Source organism: Cyclopterus lumpus, chromosome 4 (assembly GCF_009769545.1).
Source record: "Cyclopterus lumpus isolate fCycLum1 chromosome 4, fCycLum1.pri, whole genome shotgun sequence".
Lineage (NCBI taxonomy): Eukaryota > Metazoa > Chordata > Actinopteri > Perciformes > Cyclopteridae > Cyclopterus > Cyclopterus lumpus.
In genome coordinates, this window is record NC_046969.1 from 16,500,829 (window position 1) to 16,521,486 (window position 20,658).

Sequence of the window (20,658 nt, forward strand, 5' to 3'; positions counted from 1 at the left end):
CTATCTGCTCAGAATAATGTCAGGCAAAACCTGTAATCCACATGCAAATCAAAGAGCAACCAAAAGTAAACACAAAAATAAACAAGACTGACAGCTGTTCAACTTACAGGATAAAAAACTATTTAATGAATCCTGTTTATAAGAAAAGTATTTACGTATTCTATTTTGAAGTGAGTTTTGTTTAGAAGCCCGGTTGTTTTGGCACTCATTTTTAGTTAGTGGGCTTCTTATGATAAACACTGGCTAAGACAGTAATCACTCTTCCAGTTTGGCAAGAAATGTGGACATTGCACGCACGCACGCGCGTGCGTGTGTGTGTGTGTGTGTGTGTATTGTGTTTAAACGGTTGCATAAACATGCACCATGTGCACTAATTAAACAGGGATGTGTGCCTTGTACCTTAAAAAACAACAACCCGTAAGCCCCTCACTGCTGCATTAAAACAGATGCTTCAGCTTTCAGTGTAACCTGTTCACCGTGTGTGTGTGTGTTTGTGTCTGCGTGCATCTGTTATCCTCGGAAAAAAGTAATTTCTTCTTTTTTTATATAATCGTCAACACGTATAGATTAAAATTCACGAGGACAAACAGTCAGCCCAGAAACGTAGACTGAATGTTACATAACATTATAGCTTGCTAAATCAATTCAGTAAGAAAGTGGTATTGTGAATGTGATTACACAAAATGTAATGACACAAGTTGCACCAGAAAAAAAAAACTAACTTGGTATGTATGTTATTCAGTGTATGTGTGGCTGAAAGGTCAGGTGTCCAAAAACTCTTGAGATCCTGTTAAGTATTCAGCAAATATAGTCAGTGGGTAGAATATGTTCACAAAACGAATCCTTTAAAAACACAGCAGGTTGGGCTTTTAGAAAAACTCTCTGCTGGAGATCTTACCAGAGGACCATGTGTGCGCTGGACCATGTGTGCGCTGGACCATGTGTGCGCTGCACCATGTGTGCGCTGCACCATGTGCAGGGGAAACTGATGCAATGAGGATCTTCCATCTGCGGCGCTGTTTTTGTGGCTCAGACGCGATATAGAACCCAGAGGATCCGGTATCACCATTGTTGAGTCCGATTGTTCACAACAGATGTGGTGGAGGAAATAGGATGTGACAATATGATCCCGGAATAATTCATTGTGTGTTCTTACACAGACAGCGAGAGACTTTGGATCGTGAATGTTTCCTCTAAAATTTAGGGGGGAAACAGCTTGCATCAAATCACAAAAATGGCACTCCAACTGATTAAAAATAATGGGAACGAAGGCAGCAATCCTAAATTACCAGCAACACTACTTCTATAAGCGTAAACCATATTCTAACAGTGTGACGTCTGCCAATTCAAAACTAAATGTTTACAAAATTGTGTAGAATTAATGGATTTAGTTCGTTAATGATGCACAACATGAAAACCCTAAAACTTAAACATTGAAACGCAAGAGCTAAGTAACTCACATTTCTGGTATATAGCTAGAGAATTTAGGATAAATCAGAATGAACTGCCATTTTTACTTTGTGATTCAGTCTCACATTGGGTGAAAATCAGAGCCAATTTATTGGCTCTGATTTTAGTAGATTCCTGCCATTTTGCAGCCATTCTTCTGGTTCTTTACAGGAGAATGACATCCCAACCCATTGTTAAAACCACCTAGAAAGGCCAATGTCATGTGTTGAACACACCACAAGACATCTTTGCATCACTGAAAGAGGTGTGCAGTGTTTCAGAAGTCTATAATCAGGCAACAAGACCACATCAAATGCTTTCAAGACATGAATAGGAAACATCAGATTGGGGCTTCTCAGAATCAAAGCGCAATGGCATCTTTATAGAGCTGCCATTTGTGTGTCATTTCTGTCAAATGTAACAAATTATTGCTGACAAAGTATTGAGCAAAGCAGCCTGAGGAATTGTTGACACACAAAACAAAAACCTACACATTAGAGGGTAATACTAATAAAGAAAATTAAAAAAAATAATCTATGATTATCTTAAATGATTAATCTATGATTATCTTACCCCTGCTACCTGAAGCCACAGAGGATTTGCTGATGTTAATTATTACTCAGAGCACGTGCGACCCTCCTGTGGTAAATTAACACCTGATCCAAAACCAGAGAGTGAGAGACACACCATGATGTGACGCAGAGACAGTGCCAAATAAAGATAATCAGATGAACATGGGTCACACTCTGAAATATCTGCACTGTTAAATAACAGAAAGAAGTCCCTCACACCAACTTGAGCAACCAGTGGTTGTGTGAGTGCAGTTTGTTAGCCTGCAGCTCGGCCAGGTCTCTATACCAGCATTGTACTTTGTTGTGAAGCAAGGAAATCCATTTAGACCTGTGATGGGTGAAGAGAGTGTGTGTGTGTGTGTGTGTGTGTGTGTGTATGTATGTATTGTGGCATGCATGGATACTTCTACAGAACAACACTCTCTTTTGTCTGTTCCCTGTCACAGTAATTTTATGCACACGCATACGTGAAGCAGCGTGTATGGCAGCCGCAGCATTGTGTTCCCATGTGTTTCCTTGTGAGGGTGTATTGTGTGGAAGTATCAATGGCTACTGTGTGCGTCTCGACGCAGGCTGTCTGGATAAGGGACATTAACAAAAAAAAATAAAACGTAAAAAGCCACTTGGGCTGAAGGTTGTCTGCCTGGGATCTGCAGAGGAATTCACTCTCTGCTGCTGGTTCACCCTTGTGTTTGCACGGGCAAAGATAAGGACATGCAATGCATTCCTGAGACTGAGGAGAGGGAGAAAAGAAGAAAAAACAGAGAGAGGGGCAGGAAAAAAGGAGTGAGAAAGGGAATATAAGACGTGAAACTTCCAAAAAAAAGAAAGAAAACCATCAACAGAATGCAAATGTGTGGCTATTAACACACCAACACACAGAAGCTGACTGTAGCTTTATGTGCTGTACTGTAGCTTCGCATTGTGTGTATTGTGTTCTTACCACATATACTGTTGTATTGTGTCTTATCCTGTACTGTTTGCTATTGTTTTATGTTTGTTATGTCTGTCAAGGGACTACAGATGCAAATTAGCTGTAGGTACAATCTGGTACAGTGCATCAAATGGTGACATTTATGTTTTAACTGTACATGGTCCCTTTTAAATAAAGATAGAATAATAATAAAAAAATCATCATGAATGCAACACCACCTCTTCTCTCGTCTGCAGACAATCGTGCCGAGCTGTAGCGCAAATATTCATGTCAATTTAACAGCCTTCATCAAACCACCTAATTGACATTATCCCTGTGGGAGCCAACATAAACATCCTGCTGTTTTCCTTCTGCATCACTTCCCTCTGCACACACCCAACTCAATTATTATGGTGTCGTGGGAGAAGAAGAAAAAGCTCTTAAATGTCTAAATAAATAAAAATATTTTTATTTTAGTTGAACCCCTTTATTTTACCAAAAGACAGTTGACAAATCATCATCATGCTTCGCAGTACTTTTTTGTTCCCATGTATTCATGTGGCTGCTGCCCTACACAGCTACAGTGGAAATACACTGGAAAAACTAGCGGCTAAGTGCCTTTCTCAAGGGCACCTCGACAGCTCGCCGTCATGTGACGGCATGACTTGGCTCCAGAACCTTCTGGCTCCATTCTCTCTTTTCCTGCCGTCCAAACACCACATTGGTTCTCCTTTTCTGTAGCGTCGGGCCTTGGATTCAAAACCAAGAGGAAAGCATAATGACAATCTGATGCTAGTTTTCTCACTGTGCTGACCACATTTTGACTTGGCCTGCAGCACAGACACTGTAGGTTTTATTCATGATGTTGCGCAATTATGGATTTTTAAAAAGGCACTTTGGAGTCTATTTAATTGGCTGTTGTTTTTGGAGCCCTGCGATTGAATTTGACAAGCTCCAGAGGCTTTTTGTATGTGGGGGAGTTAAAAGCACAGTGTTAATCTTTCTGGATAATGATGATGCAATTAATACCGTGTCATTCCTAAATTATGAAAAAAAAACACCTTGATGGTGTTTTTGTGGTGGTACTTTAAAGCAGTTGTTTATAAATAATCCAATATTTTAAATTGTATTGCTGTTACTTGTGTCATTGGCCTTAAAGGGGCGGGGCACCCAATAGAACGCTAAAGAACCCTGATCTTGAAAATTATTTTTCCCCGCTCAACCAAGCATTACATTCGAAGCAAAGTGTAGAGTTGCGTAGTCGGGATGGTGAACACAACATTTCAGCCAGTTCACATATCTACAGATAGATAGTGCAGAAACTGCTGCTGACATTCAGTTTGTCCATGCGAACCTGCTGAACTCTGATTCTGCATTAAGGGCACTGAGGCCAGACAGAGTTTACGTGCCCGTCAGTGAGAAGGTTGCAGCTGTTTGGAGGCCAACCGCGCTGCACTGTGTCTTTGTGTTGAGCAGCTTCCTGTGAACGCGTGGGACTGAATGAATGTGAAGGAAATTGTTGCTGTAAAAAGAAAGACAATGAAAAAAAAAAATGCATTTAAAAGTAGCTTTGCACTACAGGTCACTGAACTATTGGTGTGCGTGTGTGTGCGTGTGTGTGTGCGTGTACCTATGTATGAGCGTGGGACTGATTCATTTTGGCCACAGCTGACTGGAGGTGTGTAAACAGTGCCACCTGGAGCTGCCGGACTCACTGGTGATGGACTTAACCGTTTGGATTCCCAAAAAGAGCAAGACATGCTCTATAAAGTGGTTTGATGCGTATATTCTGTTAAAAAGCTCATTATAAAAAACGTTTTACTTACAGACAATTTCTTGACATTATCTAGAAAGAAAGTTACGATTAAAAAAAAGTGTCCACCTATGAAGGTAATAATGGCAGCACACATATCTGCCACTCACAGACCGGTATCCGTAAAACTGGTGGTGCGGACCCAGTCGTCTGATAGAATCACTAACTATTGCTGCATCGCCTCTATGTGTGCGTGTGCGTGTGTCAATAACCACTGCATCTTAACTCCTGTGTGTGCGCGCGCATCTCTGGCCTCTCTTCTTCCTCTCCTTTTCTCTGTCACCCACCCAGTCGACTTTCCTCCTCCATCTGTTTCCTTATGTGTCGGTCTTCCACTCTCGGCCGCGTGGAGCTCAGGCAGTATAAATTAATCTCATATCAGCATTTGCATAGAGCAAACTAGATCTAAGCTTTGTGGAAATGAGTCCGAGCAGCACAGCACGCCTTTTCTCACACATTATCGGCAATGTTTTAAGTATATCATAAGTGTACACAAAAGTGTCATAATGGTAGGTTACATACATTAATAAGTAAATGATTATGTTAACTTTTAATTACTTCTCTCAATTAGTCTGGGAAACAACTTTTTGTTCTTCGGACTATATTACTGCTGCTTGTCGGTGTCTGTTGGCTCCTCTACGTCTCCAATGTTAAAGCCCTAATTCATCCTTTTTTTTCTCCTTCCTCTGCCTTCCTCTCCACCTGAAATTGTTCCCCCGTGGGGTTTTTTCTTTCTACTTCTCCTCTCCAGACGCGTCCTGGAGTCAATTTTATAACCACCCAATAAATATACACCTCCTGAGTCTCCAGGGGGAAACAAATACAGTATGGAGGGAATGCTTGATTTGCATTAAAAGAAAGGGTGTTTGGAAGTCTGTAAAAGTACACCTCCATTTGTTAAAATTTCCCTAAACCGTATCAGATGTAGCTAAGCCCTGGTCTGCTCCTCTGCGGTTTGGACAGCGGCTCCCAATCAGGTCCTCATTTCCTCCTCTCTCTACCTCCCTTAACTTTCTCCCTCTCGTTCTGTCTGCCATGTTTTCTACACTCATATTCACTCAATTCTCCTTCATCCTCATGTCTCCTCACGTTCCTCTCCCCCACCCGTTCACTCTTCCTATTCACAACCTTCCCCCCTCCCAACCTTTTGCCACCCTTGCTCTTTTATTTCTCCTCCCCCCTTTTCAGTTCCCCTCCCTCTCAAAACACCCCTTCGTCCTCTTCCCTACCTACCTCATTTCTAAAATTAACCTCCTACTTCCCTCCTCTCTTTGCCCTCATTACCCTCGTTATATCACCCCGACTGCCAACTTCTCCTCAATTCTGCCCGGCCCCTTCTCTGATATTTCCAACCTCCCGCCGTAATTCTCTCCCTCCCCACTTTCTCATCCATGCCGCCCTCCCTTTTCTCTCCTTAGTGTTTGAGAGGAATGCCCCAGAGCTGGCTTTTAGTTTCAAGGTCCAGACGGCTGATTAGATAAAAAGTTCAATAAAACTGCAAACTTCAGGGAGAGGCCATATATGCAGATAACACCGCAGTGCAATCATGCAACGCCCTTCCCTGCGTGTGAGAGAGACTATATTTGCACTAAATGTGTTGCGTGTAAAGATAATATATTTCATGATACTTCCTGCCGCAATTTGTTGTTATCCTGTTACAAGAACAGGAATAATTTGATCTGGACTTTAAAGTACTTGTGCCCACTGTGTGTATTTGCCCTATAACCCAAAAAGGAGCCGTTTGTTGCCACAACAAATTGCAACAGACTTAACAGCTCAGAAAAACCACAGCCACATGAGACTTGGCTATTGCCCTCTTTCTCTCTCACACACACACTCAAGCTAGTCATACACCCTGTCATAAGACTGAGTGAGTGTGTGCAGGAAGCTAGTACATTGTTTGAATAAAGACTGAGGTCTGTCTGTGTTAGTGTATGTGTTAGTGTTAGTGTTAGTGTGTGTGTGTGTGCGTGCGTGCGTATGTGTGTGTGCGTGCGCGTGCCTGTATAGCTCAAGGAGCTGTGAGGTCACTTCAGCCATACAGGCCGCACAATAAAAAAGGCACTTACTGTAAGGCAGAGGTAGGAAGCAAGGTTGGGAAATTACCAGACACCAGAACAAATGCTGACCAACTGCAGCTAGTAAAAGCAAACGTTTACTAGGCAATTTTAGACTTACTCGGAAGATGACTTGACAGCTTATACTGTTACAGAGAAAACAAGGCCACTGTGACCCCTCCCAATTCATCGAGAACTTTTCAGACATGTTTAGTTTGCTGATAATCTACTGCAGGAGTAAGATAAGCTGGGGGACTTTACCTGCATCACATAGTATGAACAAAATGTTTTGATAAGGACACCGTATTATTTTTTGGCCATGTACTGAAAGGGGAACATTTTACAATTGGTCAACAGTCATTTATATCTCTAGATGATCTCAAACACAGCATATGCAGTTTCTTGTTGTATTGGCCTGGCCTACTTATCGTTCTACTCAAGTCTGTATAGTGTTACAGTGAATACTTTTGGTAAATGTTTTTGAATGAGAGAATTGTTTACAGTATGATGCCGGATCTCTGTCACGTGAAGTTCACAGAAAGGATAAACAAACTATATTCCAGACTGACCGTTTAGTCTGAGTGGCCCTTTGCTAGGCAAGGTTTGTTATAGCCGTCACTTCTACATCCACTTGGTGGTTTCACACAATACTCTGGTCACTACCAACTGAAAACAAAGCAGGGTATGACAGATTCCTATACGTATTAATCCTCCTTTAAAGTGGCTGTAATTTATACTTTTCCAAAAATGTATCGTGCCCACGTGAATGGATTCACTTGTAGTGATGAACCTACAGCAACTTGACCCTTAGCTAAGTCTCACCTTCGGACACACACTGGCCAATCATAGCGTAGCATTAGCCAGCTCCAACCAGGATCCGACGGCCATCGAGCTCTGCTCTCAAGAACGTCTAACAGATTTCAGGCTTGTTTTGCGGATTCAGAGCGGTATTGTTGTGTAATAGCGATACTCTTGAGGTTGGAAGGAGATATACCTTTCTAAAACTTAACGTTCCTACATATATTGTAAACGATGAAGCCTCGATGACCACCAACGTTAATCACGGAGTTCCACAAGGTTCTGTGCTTGGACCATTTTATTTACCTTATATATGCTTCCTTTGGGCAATATCATCAGGAAACACTCCATAAACTTTTATTGTTATGCAGATGATACTCAATTATATCTATCGATCAAACCAGAAGAGAACAACCAGCTCGCTAAACTTCAAGCATGTATTAAAGACATTAAAACATGGATGACCTGCAACCTGATGTTAAAGTTATTTTACTGGGCCCTGAACACCTCAGAGATCAATTATCTGGTGATGTGGTTTCCGTAGATGGCATTGCTACTTTAGGCTTATAGGCTACTGGGGGATGTTTTAGAATTCACTGAGCACCTATCTCCTCTCCTCTCTCTACTTATGGATGAATTTACATCTCTCCATTGTACCTTACTAACTCTGCTTTCTCCCCATATACCAGACTTTATTGAGGCACTTTGTTGACTGTATGACCCCTCTTTATGTTTGAGGGTAGAGAGCAGAGATTTAATGAGTGATAAACAGCAAATAAGAGAAAGAAAAAAAAAACACAATTTGGTTCCACAGAGCTCGACTTATCTCTGTACATGTTATGTAACTAGGACATTATGTCTCAATGTATATAGACCTGCAGAGAGAGAGAGATAGAGAGTGTGTGTGTGTGTGTGTGTGTGTGTGGGGGGGGGGGGGGGGGGGGGGGGGAGGGGGGGGGGGGGGGGGGGGGGGGGGGGGGGGGGGGGGGGGGGGGGGGGGGGTTTATTGGATGGCAGCAGTGGGACGAACAGACAGTCTGCAAAGAATCTTGCCGAGACGACGTAAAGGAGGCACAAGAGGGAGAGGGGGAAGGAAAAGGGTATCGAGTTTCCTGTTCACTCCCCCTCTCCTCCCAGGAAGGTCAGGAAGGTCCCCCCCCCCTTCAAAGAATCCCACTGTACAGGAAGTGCAAACCCGGTCTCTCTGGAGATTTATTTTAGAAAAAAGGAACAGCTATGGAGGAATTCTGTCTCTCTCTCTCTCTCACACACACACACACACAAAGAGCAAGAGTGCCTACTAACACCCCTTCACATGATCCCAATGCACCCCTCCCCATCTTAAATACCCTCTCTTGACCTCCTCTCTGCCATGTCACACACACACACACACACACACACACACACACACACACACACACACACACACACACACACACACACACACACACACACACACACACACACACACACACACACACACACACACACACACACACACACACACACAACACACACACACACACACACACACACACACACACACACACACACACACACACACACACACACACACACACACACTTAAGTGGGTGAGTGTCCGTTTTAGTGCACATTACGGCCACGGATCCATTAAATCTCAGCGCTGTTGCTTACTGGATGCTAATGGCTAAAAGCTATGGAGGAGGCTGCGGAGGAACAGACAGAGATGGGCGGCAATGAAATAAAACAGCGGGCATGTTGGGGGTGACACTCCTGCACCACACAGACGAGTGCAAGGTCTCAGGCAAGATGGAATCCATAATTCCTTTGTTTCCCTGCAGCTTCTGGAGGGAACTGTGCCCAGCAAAGAGCGGAGGGAGGAAGGAGTGTGTGAGAGAGAGGAATTCAAGGTAGACAGCTGAATGCCAGCAACAAACTGTATGTGTGTGTGTGTGTGTGTGTGAGAGAGAGAGGGAGACAAAGGGGAGAAAAATCACAGACAGGGAGTGAGGAAAGAGAGAGGGGAGGAAATAGATAAATAGGAGTAGAGAGAAAGACACTCTCCCTTACACACAAGCTTTGAACAGGGTCTAGTAAAACCCAAGTTTATTGTAAACATTTTCAAAGGGTGTCTTTTTTTTAACCAGGCAGTAAATGCCTGGATTTATTAAGAGAGCCATATTGCCACATTGAGTCAGCCTTGTGGCCAATATTTCCCAGTTGCCAACTGTGGTACTGCAACATCTTACTTTTATTTTGATAGTTTTAGAGCTATACCGACAGGAAATGCGGGGAGAGGGTGGCGGAGGGGGAGATTGGCATGCAACATCCCCGACCAGATCAAACATGGTATGCCTCTTAACCACTGGTCCCCTGGAAACACCCCATTTTAAATGATAAAGATTTAACATTTGTAAAACTTTCCCACAGCAGGAAATGATCTCAATAAAAAAGTTAAAGTCTACAAGACAAAATAAAACAATTACCAAAAGTTTTTGCAAATATTAAGTAGCATCATGCGTCAACAGATGACTTTAAGGAAATACTCAATGTTTGATTTCATTAAAAATAATACCGATAAAGTTGTCTTCGATATCACAACTTACTTTGAGGTGCTGGTGAGAAATGCATTAAAGCGTTAATGTACCTGATAAGACACAACTGAGGGAATGAGTGCTGTAAGGTTACCCCTCAAAATGCCACCAGATCTCAACAAGAGCAATCTGAGAAAACTTCAACAAGTCAAAGCTGCTCCTTTGAGAGTTGCAGGAGGTTAAATGTCAAATCTGACAAAGTTCAGAGACTGGTGTGTGTGTGTGTGTGTGTGTGTTTATATTGTGTGTCTGCTTGAAACACAGCTATGTGGAGTGGAGTCTGGTTACAATCCAGCAAAGGGAACATCTCACTGCCCTGTCCGTCAACGTGTGTGTGTGTGTGTGTGTGTGTGTGTGTGTGTGTGTGTGTGTGTGTGTGTGTGTGTGTGTGTGTGTGTGTGTGTGTGTGTGTGTGTGTGTGTGTTGCAGTAAGACCTTCTTAGGCCATAAAAGCAAGAGGGAAAGACCAACAGAGGGAGAGCCAATAAAATAGATTGAAAAAGGGTGATTGATGGGAAATGTGAGTGAATTAATTATTGGGGGGGGGGGGGGCATCCAAGAAGGTACAGAGTGAATAGGTAAGACTGAACAGTATGAGAGTAAGAGACAGAGAGCGAGATGCCAAGAGGCTGCATGCTTTCCTCGCTTTCACCCCATAACTCACCCATGCTCTCACCGTCTAACCCCGGCTCTCGAGTCTCCCCTCTCTACTTCACTCTTTCCTATTCTCTCTTCCGTTTTTTAACTCTGAATCCATGAAAAACTGGAGGTTTAAGATGCATTCAGGAACCAATCTACCAGTGTTTCTGCACATGGACACTTTGTGTATTTGCTTTGTTTCCTTTAAGTGACCAAATAAAAAACAGGAGCACATTTTACTTCTGGCACAAATCATCAGTTTTCAGGCGGAAAGGTAGTGTCTTCCCTACTGAAGTATCTGGCAACAACTCGGGATGTCTGCAGGTTGTGAAAAAAAAGTAGAGACCTACAGTAAATGTCTTGAAATATTTACATGTGCTTTTTTATTATTATTATTATGTTGTCATCTTTAAATTGTAAGTCCTTCTGACATTTACTTGATGAATCTTGCAGAGGCATTGAAGCTGGTGTTGCACATTTTAATACAAATGAACAATTAATGTGACATGTTTCCTTCAAAACTTCAACACACAATCCTGTGTTAATTCATAGCCAGTGTTTGACTTTGCGTAAGTTAGTTAAGCGTTAACTAAGGTTAGATGCTTTGTTCGACTGCTTTTTAAATGGCAGGTCAGATATACAGACACCATTATGTTTACTCTTTTCCATTTCTCTATTTTATCTCCTTGTCTCAACATCTCTTCTCTAGTGTTGAACAAGGCGACACCCCCAATACACAACTTATGATGCCTTCACCACCCTCTGTGCACACTCACTTGACTAATAGAGATCAGCTCCCTCTCCATCTTTCAGGAACTTCACAGACTTATTAACAGCAGCAGAACTTTTCAACTTTCAACACAAGTCCAGCATCAGGCACTAAACCGCAGCAGGAGGAGGAGCAGGAGAGGAAATAGGCCAGTGTAGTGGGAGAGATGCTCTTGCAGGTTATTGTGTTTAGGGAACCCAGACCAGACCTGGTCTTATATAAATACAGTGCGAGGCAACACACATCAGTGTCCAGTATCTCACAGGCACCGTTTGGCAGCTTGTTCTTATAATGCTACCGAAATGAATGATGTTGTCAGTTACTTCCAGGTGTTGCTATGCACTAAAATGAGAGCTTACCAAAAAATGAACAAGGAAGGGACATAATTCAATGTACCAACGATGCTGCACTGAGTTTTGGTGAGAAAATCAGTGCCCTATTTAGAATTAAACTGTTATGTTTTTGCCTTTGCCATAAAGTGAAAATAGTTATGTTTCAATTCAAACTTAAGATATTTGGTGTTGATTAAGGGTGAGACGTGGTTTTGAAAGGAAGGACTTACATCTCTGAAAATTACCACGCAAACGCACACACTACCTTGATGTCAAAGTTGCAGTCAAAGCGCTTGATGAGGACGATGAAGGCGCCGGTCATGTTGTCCCTTGGAGGGGGCTCGATGGGCTCACACGCATTTTCTGGTCGTGCACCAATCAGGAAGCCCTGTGGGAATGACATCATCAGACGTGACATGGTGAGAGAAATGAATCAATGGCTTAGATCCAAGTTACCCTAGACGTCAAACAAGCGTGAATCAAGAGTCATTTTCCAAAATAATATTGAGTATCTATGGAAAGCATTATCTAGCACCACAAATCAGTGATATGACACGATGTGTTATGCTACTTGCATGAAGAGCCGTCTTTGATAAAAGAAAGAGTAATAACTGAAACTGAATCGCCTTGCTTTACAGTTTTCTTTTTCGGCAAAATACTAGTTACTCAAACCTGTGCGTGTGTCAATAAATACAACGTTTTACTGAAGGGCACTTTGACACAAATTCATGCCTGCAGCTTCAAAGTGACATTAATGATTATTATCTTACTTTCTCACACCTCTGATGAACCATGTGATAAATAAGTGGCTTCATAGGAGTATGACAAGTTATCAGCACTGAGGTGCAGGATATGTTTTTCTGGGTTTCTGAAAATGTGTGAGGAAATGGCAATCTAAGATATATTCACACTTTTGTCAGATTAAGGGACCTGCTTAGTGAGCCTGTAACCATTAAAAGAGGCTGAAGACAACACAGTTACATCCCAGTATCCGGTGCCAGCTCCATGAACCCACCCCCCCCCCCCCCCCTGCTTCCAGATTACCAACACAACATCCATCAAAGCAATCTTGAAGAAAATTAAAAATGAACATTTTTAAAAGCATTTTCAGCCTGCTGCAGCCCCAGATGTAACACTGGCAAATCAAACATAAATTGAAGATGGTAACGCACTCATAATTAAGACATAACTTTCCACTGGAGTGGAGAATATTACTGGCACACGAAAATGATGTGTGTGTAAGCCTTCAAGACAGCTGGAAATCTCAGCTTGGACGTTGTATTTCCCATCTCTTTCTCTCTCGGCCACTTCCTGTCTAAGTCCCATTTCCAGCAACAGCTTTTGAAGTGACTGATGAGACGGCGATAGTAAGGAGAGAGAGAGGGTTAGACAGAGTGATAAAGGGAAGGAGAACAAAGGCCGAAAACCAAAAAAGAAATATGGAGGAAGAGGGAATCAGAGACCCACTGAAATGCAGAAAAGAGAGCAGAGCCCCCCCCCCAAAAAAAAAGCTGATGGAGACACAAATAGAATAATGAAGACAAAAGGAGGCTGATAGTGGAAAAGAGAGGACAAACAAAAAAGAGATGACGAAAGGAAAATACACAGGAGAAGAGGGAGGGACCTGATATGATATACATTTCTAAACCTAAGCTGCTCTTATGCAAGTGTGTGTGTGTGTGTGTGTGTGTGTGTGTGTGTGTGTGTGTGTGTGTGTGTGTCAGGAAGTATGGACTGCTGTGGAGCTCTGGGACTCTGCCAGCCACTTTCAACTCTCTCTCTATATATTAAAGCCAACTCACAAGAAAACAGCCCGTATATCAAGTAGTCAGCACTTTCTCTCTCTCTCACACACTGTGTGTGTGTGTGTGAGAAAGTGCATCCTCCCGGCTGCCACACTGCAGCTGAGTCACATATGGAAGATGGCCACAGTGACACATCACATTTGCTCACAATTCGAGTGAAGCTACACAACATAAGAGTCAAAGTTGCTGACTGAATGCAGCGCCTGGTTTTACTCCAACATTGATAAGACTTGACATATGAAAGGTCAAGTTCGGGGATCAGGGAGATCTGTGAAATCATCACATTAGGGAAAGCAACCATGAGGGAATCACCCACCGCTGCCTCCAGTGCAGCACTGCCTTGCTAATAAAATGACATCACTGTGCCACTGCCTCACATTCCTTCTACAAGATTTTTTAAAACACTGCAATGGCGCCCTCTGTTGGGTAGAAAAACATCTTTTCTTTTTATAAAAAGATTTATACAAAAAAAAACTGTAAAGAGGAGAGGCCAGTTGAAAAACAGGAAATAACTAGGGAAGGAGGGGAAATCCTGAACGTTTTGGCTGAAAGGAGATGTGGAGAAATTGCTGTCTGTAATACCACAAGACTGTAATACCACCTTAAACTGGTTATATATTCCAACTGAACTGTCAGACTCCAAACTTTTTTGTGTGACAATATTTATATTGCAATCATCATGTAGTGTTGCCTTTACTGTGAATATGAGGTTCTGCTGTCTGCAGAAGCCTGGGCGATTGTACCCATGTTCTCTATGAAATTGGCTAGTTTTTAGAGAGGCTGGTTAGTGATGAAGTTCCTATCTGTCACCGTTTCTTGTAGCTAGGGATACACAATCAAAACATTTTCCTCTGAATTCAGTGAAGGATTTCCTTCACCACACATTATATAAAAATATAAAAAAGCATTGATATCCGATTATTATTCAAATAATCGCAGCCCTACTCTATTCTGCTGCATAATAAGTCAGCCATTCAGAAATATCTTGAAGCAGTATTAGAAGTAAGTAAATGTGATTTCTGGACAAGCACTCACATACACACCAATGGTACACAAAAATATTTTTTTTTTACGTTTACCAGTTTTGCTACTGCACAAAATAAATATATATATATATATATATATATATATATATATATATATATAAATATAAAAAATTGAAAAGAATACATTTAAAAAAAAATAATTGAGTTCATTGAGAACTAGAAATTATACAGTTGCTATCAACAATCAAGTTAATCAGTGTAAAATAAGTCAAGCTTCAAATATACTTTCATTTCTTCTTGTTCGGGTCTCCTGTTTCACTAATACGATGCAAATTGCTTACAGACTAAGAGGGATTTTCTGTTGTTGCAGAGTTCAAGCGGGAGGAAGGGATTTCTCTGGTGGACTATTCCAAATTATTGCACAGTGATCACACATAATCCCGTCACTAACAATCTCACTATAGGGCTTGTTTGCAGATTTGCAGGGAAATAACAGAGGAATTAAAAACTCGCTCTAGCCTGACTGGGGCTTCCTGTAAGGAGATTAAAGTTTGTGTGACTCCACACTCACATTCAATGATGTTCAGATCCCCCCTCTGCAGTTTAAATGTGAACATAATGTGGGGTTGTTTCTGGGTCACATTCTAGACTGGCTGAGACAATGTGAAAGGAAACAAGATGTGCCTGAAACGCCCTCAAAAGAACGACTGAGTAAAGCAGCTAGTTGGACACTATGACTTGCTTCAAGTTCATCATTGTAAACATACAACGAGTCATCTGGACACTGAGGGAAACTATCTGCTGTAAAACATCTACGATCACTTAATTACATTTTACCAGAAGCTGGCACACGAGAAATGACTCACGCAGGAGCATTAAGTATCCTCATTAGTGCTTCATCTTCACAACAAAGCATTGATGAAACAAAGAGAAAACCTCATGTCTTCTTTTCAGAGTCAACATTTCAGCGCTCGCGTGTTTGAGACAGGCAATGAGCATGTTTAAGCAGACAACTGGAATCCACATATAAAGCTTTTAAAGAGCTTTAAATTTCCTTTCAAAGCTTTCATTCTCACACTGAAGTCATATCTGAGCTAGATCATTTGCTGACGTGCTGCAGTGAAGAGCTAAGAAGAAGCTCCCAAGTCAACCTTTGAGTTTGGATTATTTTGTTAGTTCATCTAATCTGCAAGTCTTTAAAATGAGGGAGGAAACACACTCAAGCAGTGGAAACAAGCAAAAGTACTTGACATATAATTATCCACTAAAAATCAGCCTCCTCGTGTGCAATGTTTCCATATTCTGCTTAATGATACTCGAGGCAAGATGTGACACGGGAGGAGTGTCTCTTGCCACCTCTTTATACAGCCACAACTTCAATCAAATGTATCTCGATTTCAAATAGAGGAAATAAGTATGGAGATGTTAGTGCCAAATCTGGTATTTAGAAGTAGGTAAATGTGATTTCTGGCCAAGCACTCACATACACACCAAGCTGCAATGGTACAGAAAAATATTTATACATATTTATATGTAAATATATTTTCACAGTTTACAGGGTGTGCTTCAGAGACGTTTACCAGTTTTGCTGCTGCACAATCCAAAACACAAAGACTTTCCAAAGGAAACACAAGCATTTCTTTTCAGAGATCAGTCTATAAAACTGGAAGTGGGCACATGAATGGAATGAAAACAAAAGGCCTGAAAGCTACGTGGTGTGATGAGAATTTGCTGAGAAAAGTTTTTTTTAGGACTGGTATCGATTCTTCGTCAGGGTCACATCTGTATAAAAATAGACGATGCTGAACCGTGTCTCCAGTTTGAAGCCGTGGAAAGTGACAAATAATATTCATTCAAGTACTATGATAGTTTTGAGGTACTTTATACTTCTACACAACCTAATTTCAGATGGAAATGCATTTTTTTGTTGTTCCTCTAGATTTATGTGACAGCTGTGCAGTAGTTATTTTGTTTGTGAATCTTTAAATGGAAGGATGTATAAAAACCTTCCTGCTTTAGAAATAAAATGTTATCACTCTTTGATTTGAATGTCTGCACACAAATTACTAATGTGTTCAAAACGGAAACAGACTTTGTGAAGGCGACAGGTCTAAAATATGTTTGTGACCAAAGAGGAGAACTGATTCTCAGTTTTAATGAGGCAAAATTATTTTTGTATTCATCAGTCGTGCTTTTAAGTCAACAGTTTGATGTTGCCCAATTTATCCAACAATAATAATAATAATAATAATAATAATAATAAAAACAATAATTAGCTGCAGCAAATCAGACAAATATACGGCTTTGAGTGGGACATAGTGTACAATCTAAAAATACTGTCCGTTAAGTTGCTACATTTTAACACAACCTTGATCTCCAAATTCAAGCTACTCAGATATTAAACAAAGCATAACTGTTGCACACTGTAGGTGTACACATGCCTTGCTTTCAGACTCCGGGGGGCGACTGTAAACAGCCCCAGTTGTGTAAGAGGAAACAGGGAGGGCTCTGTTTGAAGCCTCGTTCCCTGTAGGGAAACGTCCAAAAGTAAACAGGCTTGTGCTGCCTTGTGATGCCAGAGGTTTCTCTAGGCATCACACAACTGCAGAACTGCAAGGCATATTGAAACATTAAATGTGTGCCCTCAAAATAACAAAACACTTCCCCATCTCTCAAAGTACATTGTGAGTTAACAGCATAAGCACATTACAGTACATATTGCAAAATGATTTAGTTGGGAAATGTGGTGAGGCATAGCAGATCGCTTGCCATTTGAAGGAGTTTTTGTTCCTCATCGTGCATGAATTTGTGAACCAATTGCACATTTACTCGGTGGGGACACAGTACACGCATGTTTAGAGAGGTTAATTATATATTCCTGCGAGTTCTGAAAACTCACAGAATCCACAGGAGTCAGTTCTCATCTGAACAGCAGTCACAAATAGTGCAGGTAAAAATAAAGAGGAGGTTGCGGAAAGTGAATTACCTTTGTCCTATAGATACCAAAACGGCATCAGACGAAGAGTGAGTGCACTCTCCATTAAGTATCATCATTCCACTTCTCCAGTACGGAAGACGGGAAGTTCTTCTCTACTCCTTTTTAACCCGTGGTAATGTGGATGATAATGTGGGCATACTCTTACATTACAATCCTGCTGAGTGCAGCTATAAATCACAGCTGAAACGCTCGTCTCTGTACCGAGCTTACTCCGACAGACAGACATGGGCTGGGCCGAGGAGGGTGCTCTAAAAACAAACTGAGCAGAGCCCTCAGGGACGAGAGGCCATGTCTGCATGGCACACGGACTCACCGCCCCGGCAAGACAGCAGCGGTGAAAAATGAGACACAGAGATGAGATGAGAATTTAAGACAGCGAGCGGGTGACACAGTAAGGCATAATTTCTCCACTATCCCAACACCGAATCTTACATAATGTGCTCAAACACACTCAGCGGGCAACATGACAGTGTGCCATAATCCCTGCTGATACTTCATTCACAGCAGCCTACATCTGCTGGTGAACTGGCCAGTCTCCCTTAGGTGCTTTTTCTGAAATTCTAAAACTGTAAAATGTCAGATTTTTCTGATATTTTATGTTGTTCTTCTTTTCTAGAGGTTTGCAGTCACTTCCCATGACTTTTACAAATAAGACAAATGGGGAAAAGAAAACACACTGTGTTAAAACGTCCTGTTGTGAGAGCAACGCTGCCAATCTTCTTAACCAGAGGTTTGATTCCTAAAATATACCACAGGATCACCAATCATGTGACAATGGCAAAATGATGCTGTGGGACCGCCGCGATGGTATAATGATGCTAAACATAGCATCAACAAATGCAGGTAAGTGGCAGTCACAAGTGTGCAAACATACTGTACTTAACCTGCACGTATACACAAACACAAAACAAGGCATCAGCTTGCTTCTGTGGCCTAAAAAGCCTTTCAACAGCAACAACAACAACTACAACTGGGCTCTTGGTCAGTTTAGATAGACATGAATCATCCTTTCTGTTTGTGAGCGTTATGGATCAAGCAGTGTGCGTGTTGCTGGGTGGGGAGTTGAATACAGAAACACACATTGATCACAATCCTCAACACAGAGCAGGAATGTTTGTTTAATTAGAATGTTGTCAAACTTTGATAAAGCTTAATTTAAGTCCAACCAGAATGTATTAGAGTGTAATACTTCCTGTGTGTGCTCCTCTGTCGTGTAGCTGGCTGCTGCTACACATACATTAGTATTGACTTGAAATCCATTTTTGTATGTTTTTCAAAATTGATCCGGCTTTCTGACGCTTTCTGATGCAAACTGGAACGGTGCACTCAGTACTAATGCCAGCCATAAAAATAATGTTATTAATGCTCTCTGCCTAGTACAAATATGTAATACAGCTTTATTTATTTCATGGTTGAACTTTAATTCAGTGGAGCAGAGCTGTAAAGTAACATGCTGAAATAAATATAAAATCAGAGATCATAAAAACCATGGAATGACCTGTGCAGGCTTGTCATTAAGTGTAGATACAAATGATCTTACTAGTTTGTCACACAAAAACCTTTTGAACTCACCTTCAGTCCATCGCTGGGTAGCCGATAGCCAAACCGTGCAGGCAGGTCATCGAAGTTATCGCTTTTATTGTCAAATGAGTACTGAAAGACAGAAATAAGTTGAATTGCTTTTGATTTAAGTTATGATATCACATTGTTGTTGTTCATATGGATTAGAGGTGTGTTCATGCAAGGTTGTAACTCTATTACACTGTCATATTATTGTTGTATGTTTATATGTTAAGTCCCTACATGCACTTTGAATTACTCACAGCAGCGATGTCGGCCTCCACGGGCAGCAGGTTGAGGAAGGCGAAGAGTTGAACAGTGAAGATGGTGTAAATCTGTGTGGCCGACAGCATTAGCATTCCCAGGGACAGCAGCATCTTGGCATCACATTACAACCCCCAGCTGCTCCGCCACTCATAAACAACCATATAACACACTCACAGACAAATGACCACTTTACACTGGCCTGCAGTGGAACCACTTTACACGGTCTGTTGTTGTCACACCTAGAAAAGACACAAATGTTATGTTTATACACCTGCAGCGTTGACTCACATGCGCTAATAAAACAGTGTTGAAGTGTCATGATTTAAGTACACACATTTAAAATGTAAGTCCATGGTTGGCTCCTTACTCATACTTTTGTCAAAATGATTAACTTTACTGGGATTCAGCTGCTATTTTCCGTCGTTTGTCCAAGTCTCAATCTGTTCCAATCCTGGTCTTTCAATTACCTCACTCGTCATGTGTAGTACACCCATTGGGGGTTAATGTGTCAGGTAATTTATCAGTAGTTCATTTTGCAGAACAAGTGCTTCTCACTTCCCCTACTTTTTCATTTGAAGACTCTGCAAAAGCAATGTACAGCACTGAAAAGCACTGAGCAGTTTGCAGCTATCGTAAGAAGAAATTCCATTAATTCAAGTGGCTTGTCGTCAGGACTATCCTGCTGCTCGATCCCGCATGGCTTCCTGTTTGCATCTGTTATGTTTCTTAGCTAGCCAGACATCTCATTTAGACCGAAGTGAGCTTCAGGCCTAACATTGCAGCATAAGATGTACAAGTTCACAAAGTGGAGGACAGCATGTGATCAGATCAGGAGAAACCAACAGCTATGCTTTAAACTACTAAACAGAGTTGTCATGCTGCAAAGGCAAGTCATGTTTGAGGATTATATGGTTTGTTGAGTACATATGGAAGAAAACAAGGGTGTTTTCTAATTAAATGAATATACTATGGTTGTGAAATGTCCCATATGTGTCACTGTATATACATTGTATTGTAGGTGTAATGTTTTGAACAGATTCACTTTCAATTTGGAATGAAATATATGAATACAGCATCAAAACATCACAGAACCAATTAAAAAACAAATTGTCAAATGAAAATGC

General features: G+C 41.5%; 1 protein-coding gene across 3 annotated transcripts in view; it reads right to left on the bottom strand.

Annotated features, from left to right (window-relative positions):
* rnf13 (ring finger protein 13) overlaps positions 1 to 20,658 on the bottom strand; it is a 31,860-nt gene that overhangs the window by 9,990 nt on the left and 1,212 nt on the right. Inside the window, exons 2-4 of one of the 3 annotated variants that reach the window (XM_034530348.1) lie at positions 19,531 to 19,773; positions 19,280 to 19,360; positions 12,184 to 12,306 (exon numbers count right to left, since the gene is read on the bottom strand). In XM_034530348.1, the coding sequence (XP_034386239.1) occupies positions 12,184 to 12,306; positions 19,280 to 19,360; positions 19,531 to 19,644 (318 nt within the window). In that variant the 5' untranslated portion in view covers positions 19,645 to 19,773. Of the gene's footprint in view, positions 1 to 6,816; positions 6,958 to 12,183; positions 12,307 to 19,279; positions 19,361 to 19,530; positions 19,774 to 20,658 lie in introns of those variants that run through there. The other 2 variants (XM_034530349.1, XM_034530350.1) reach the window with 2 other exon arrangements.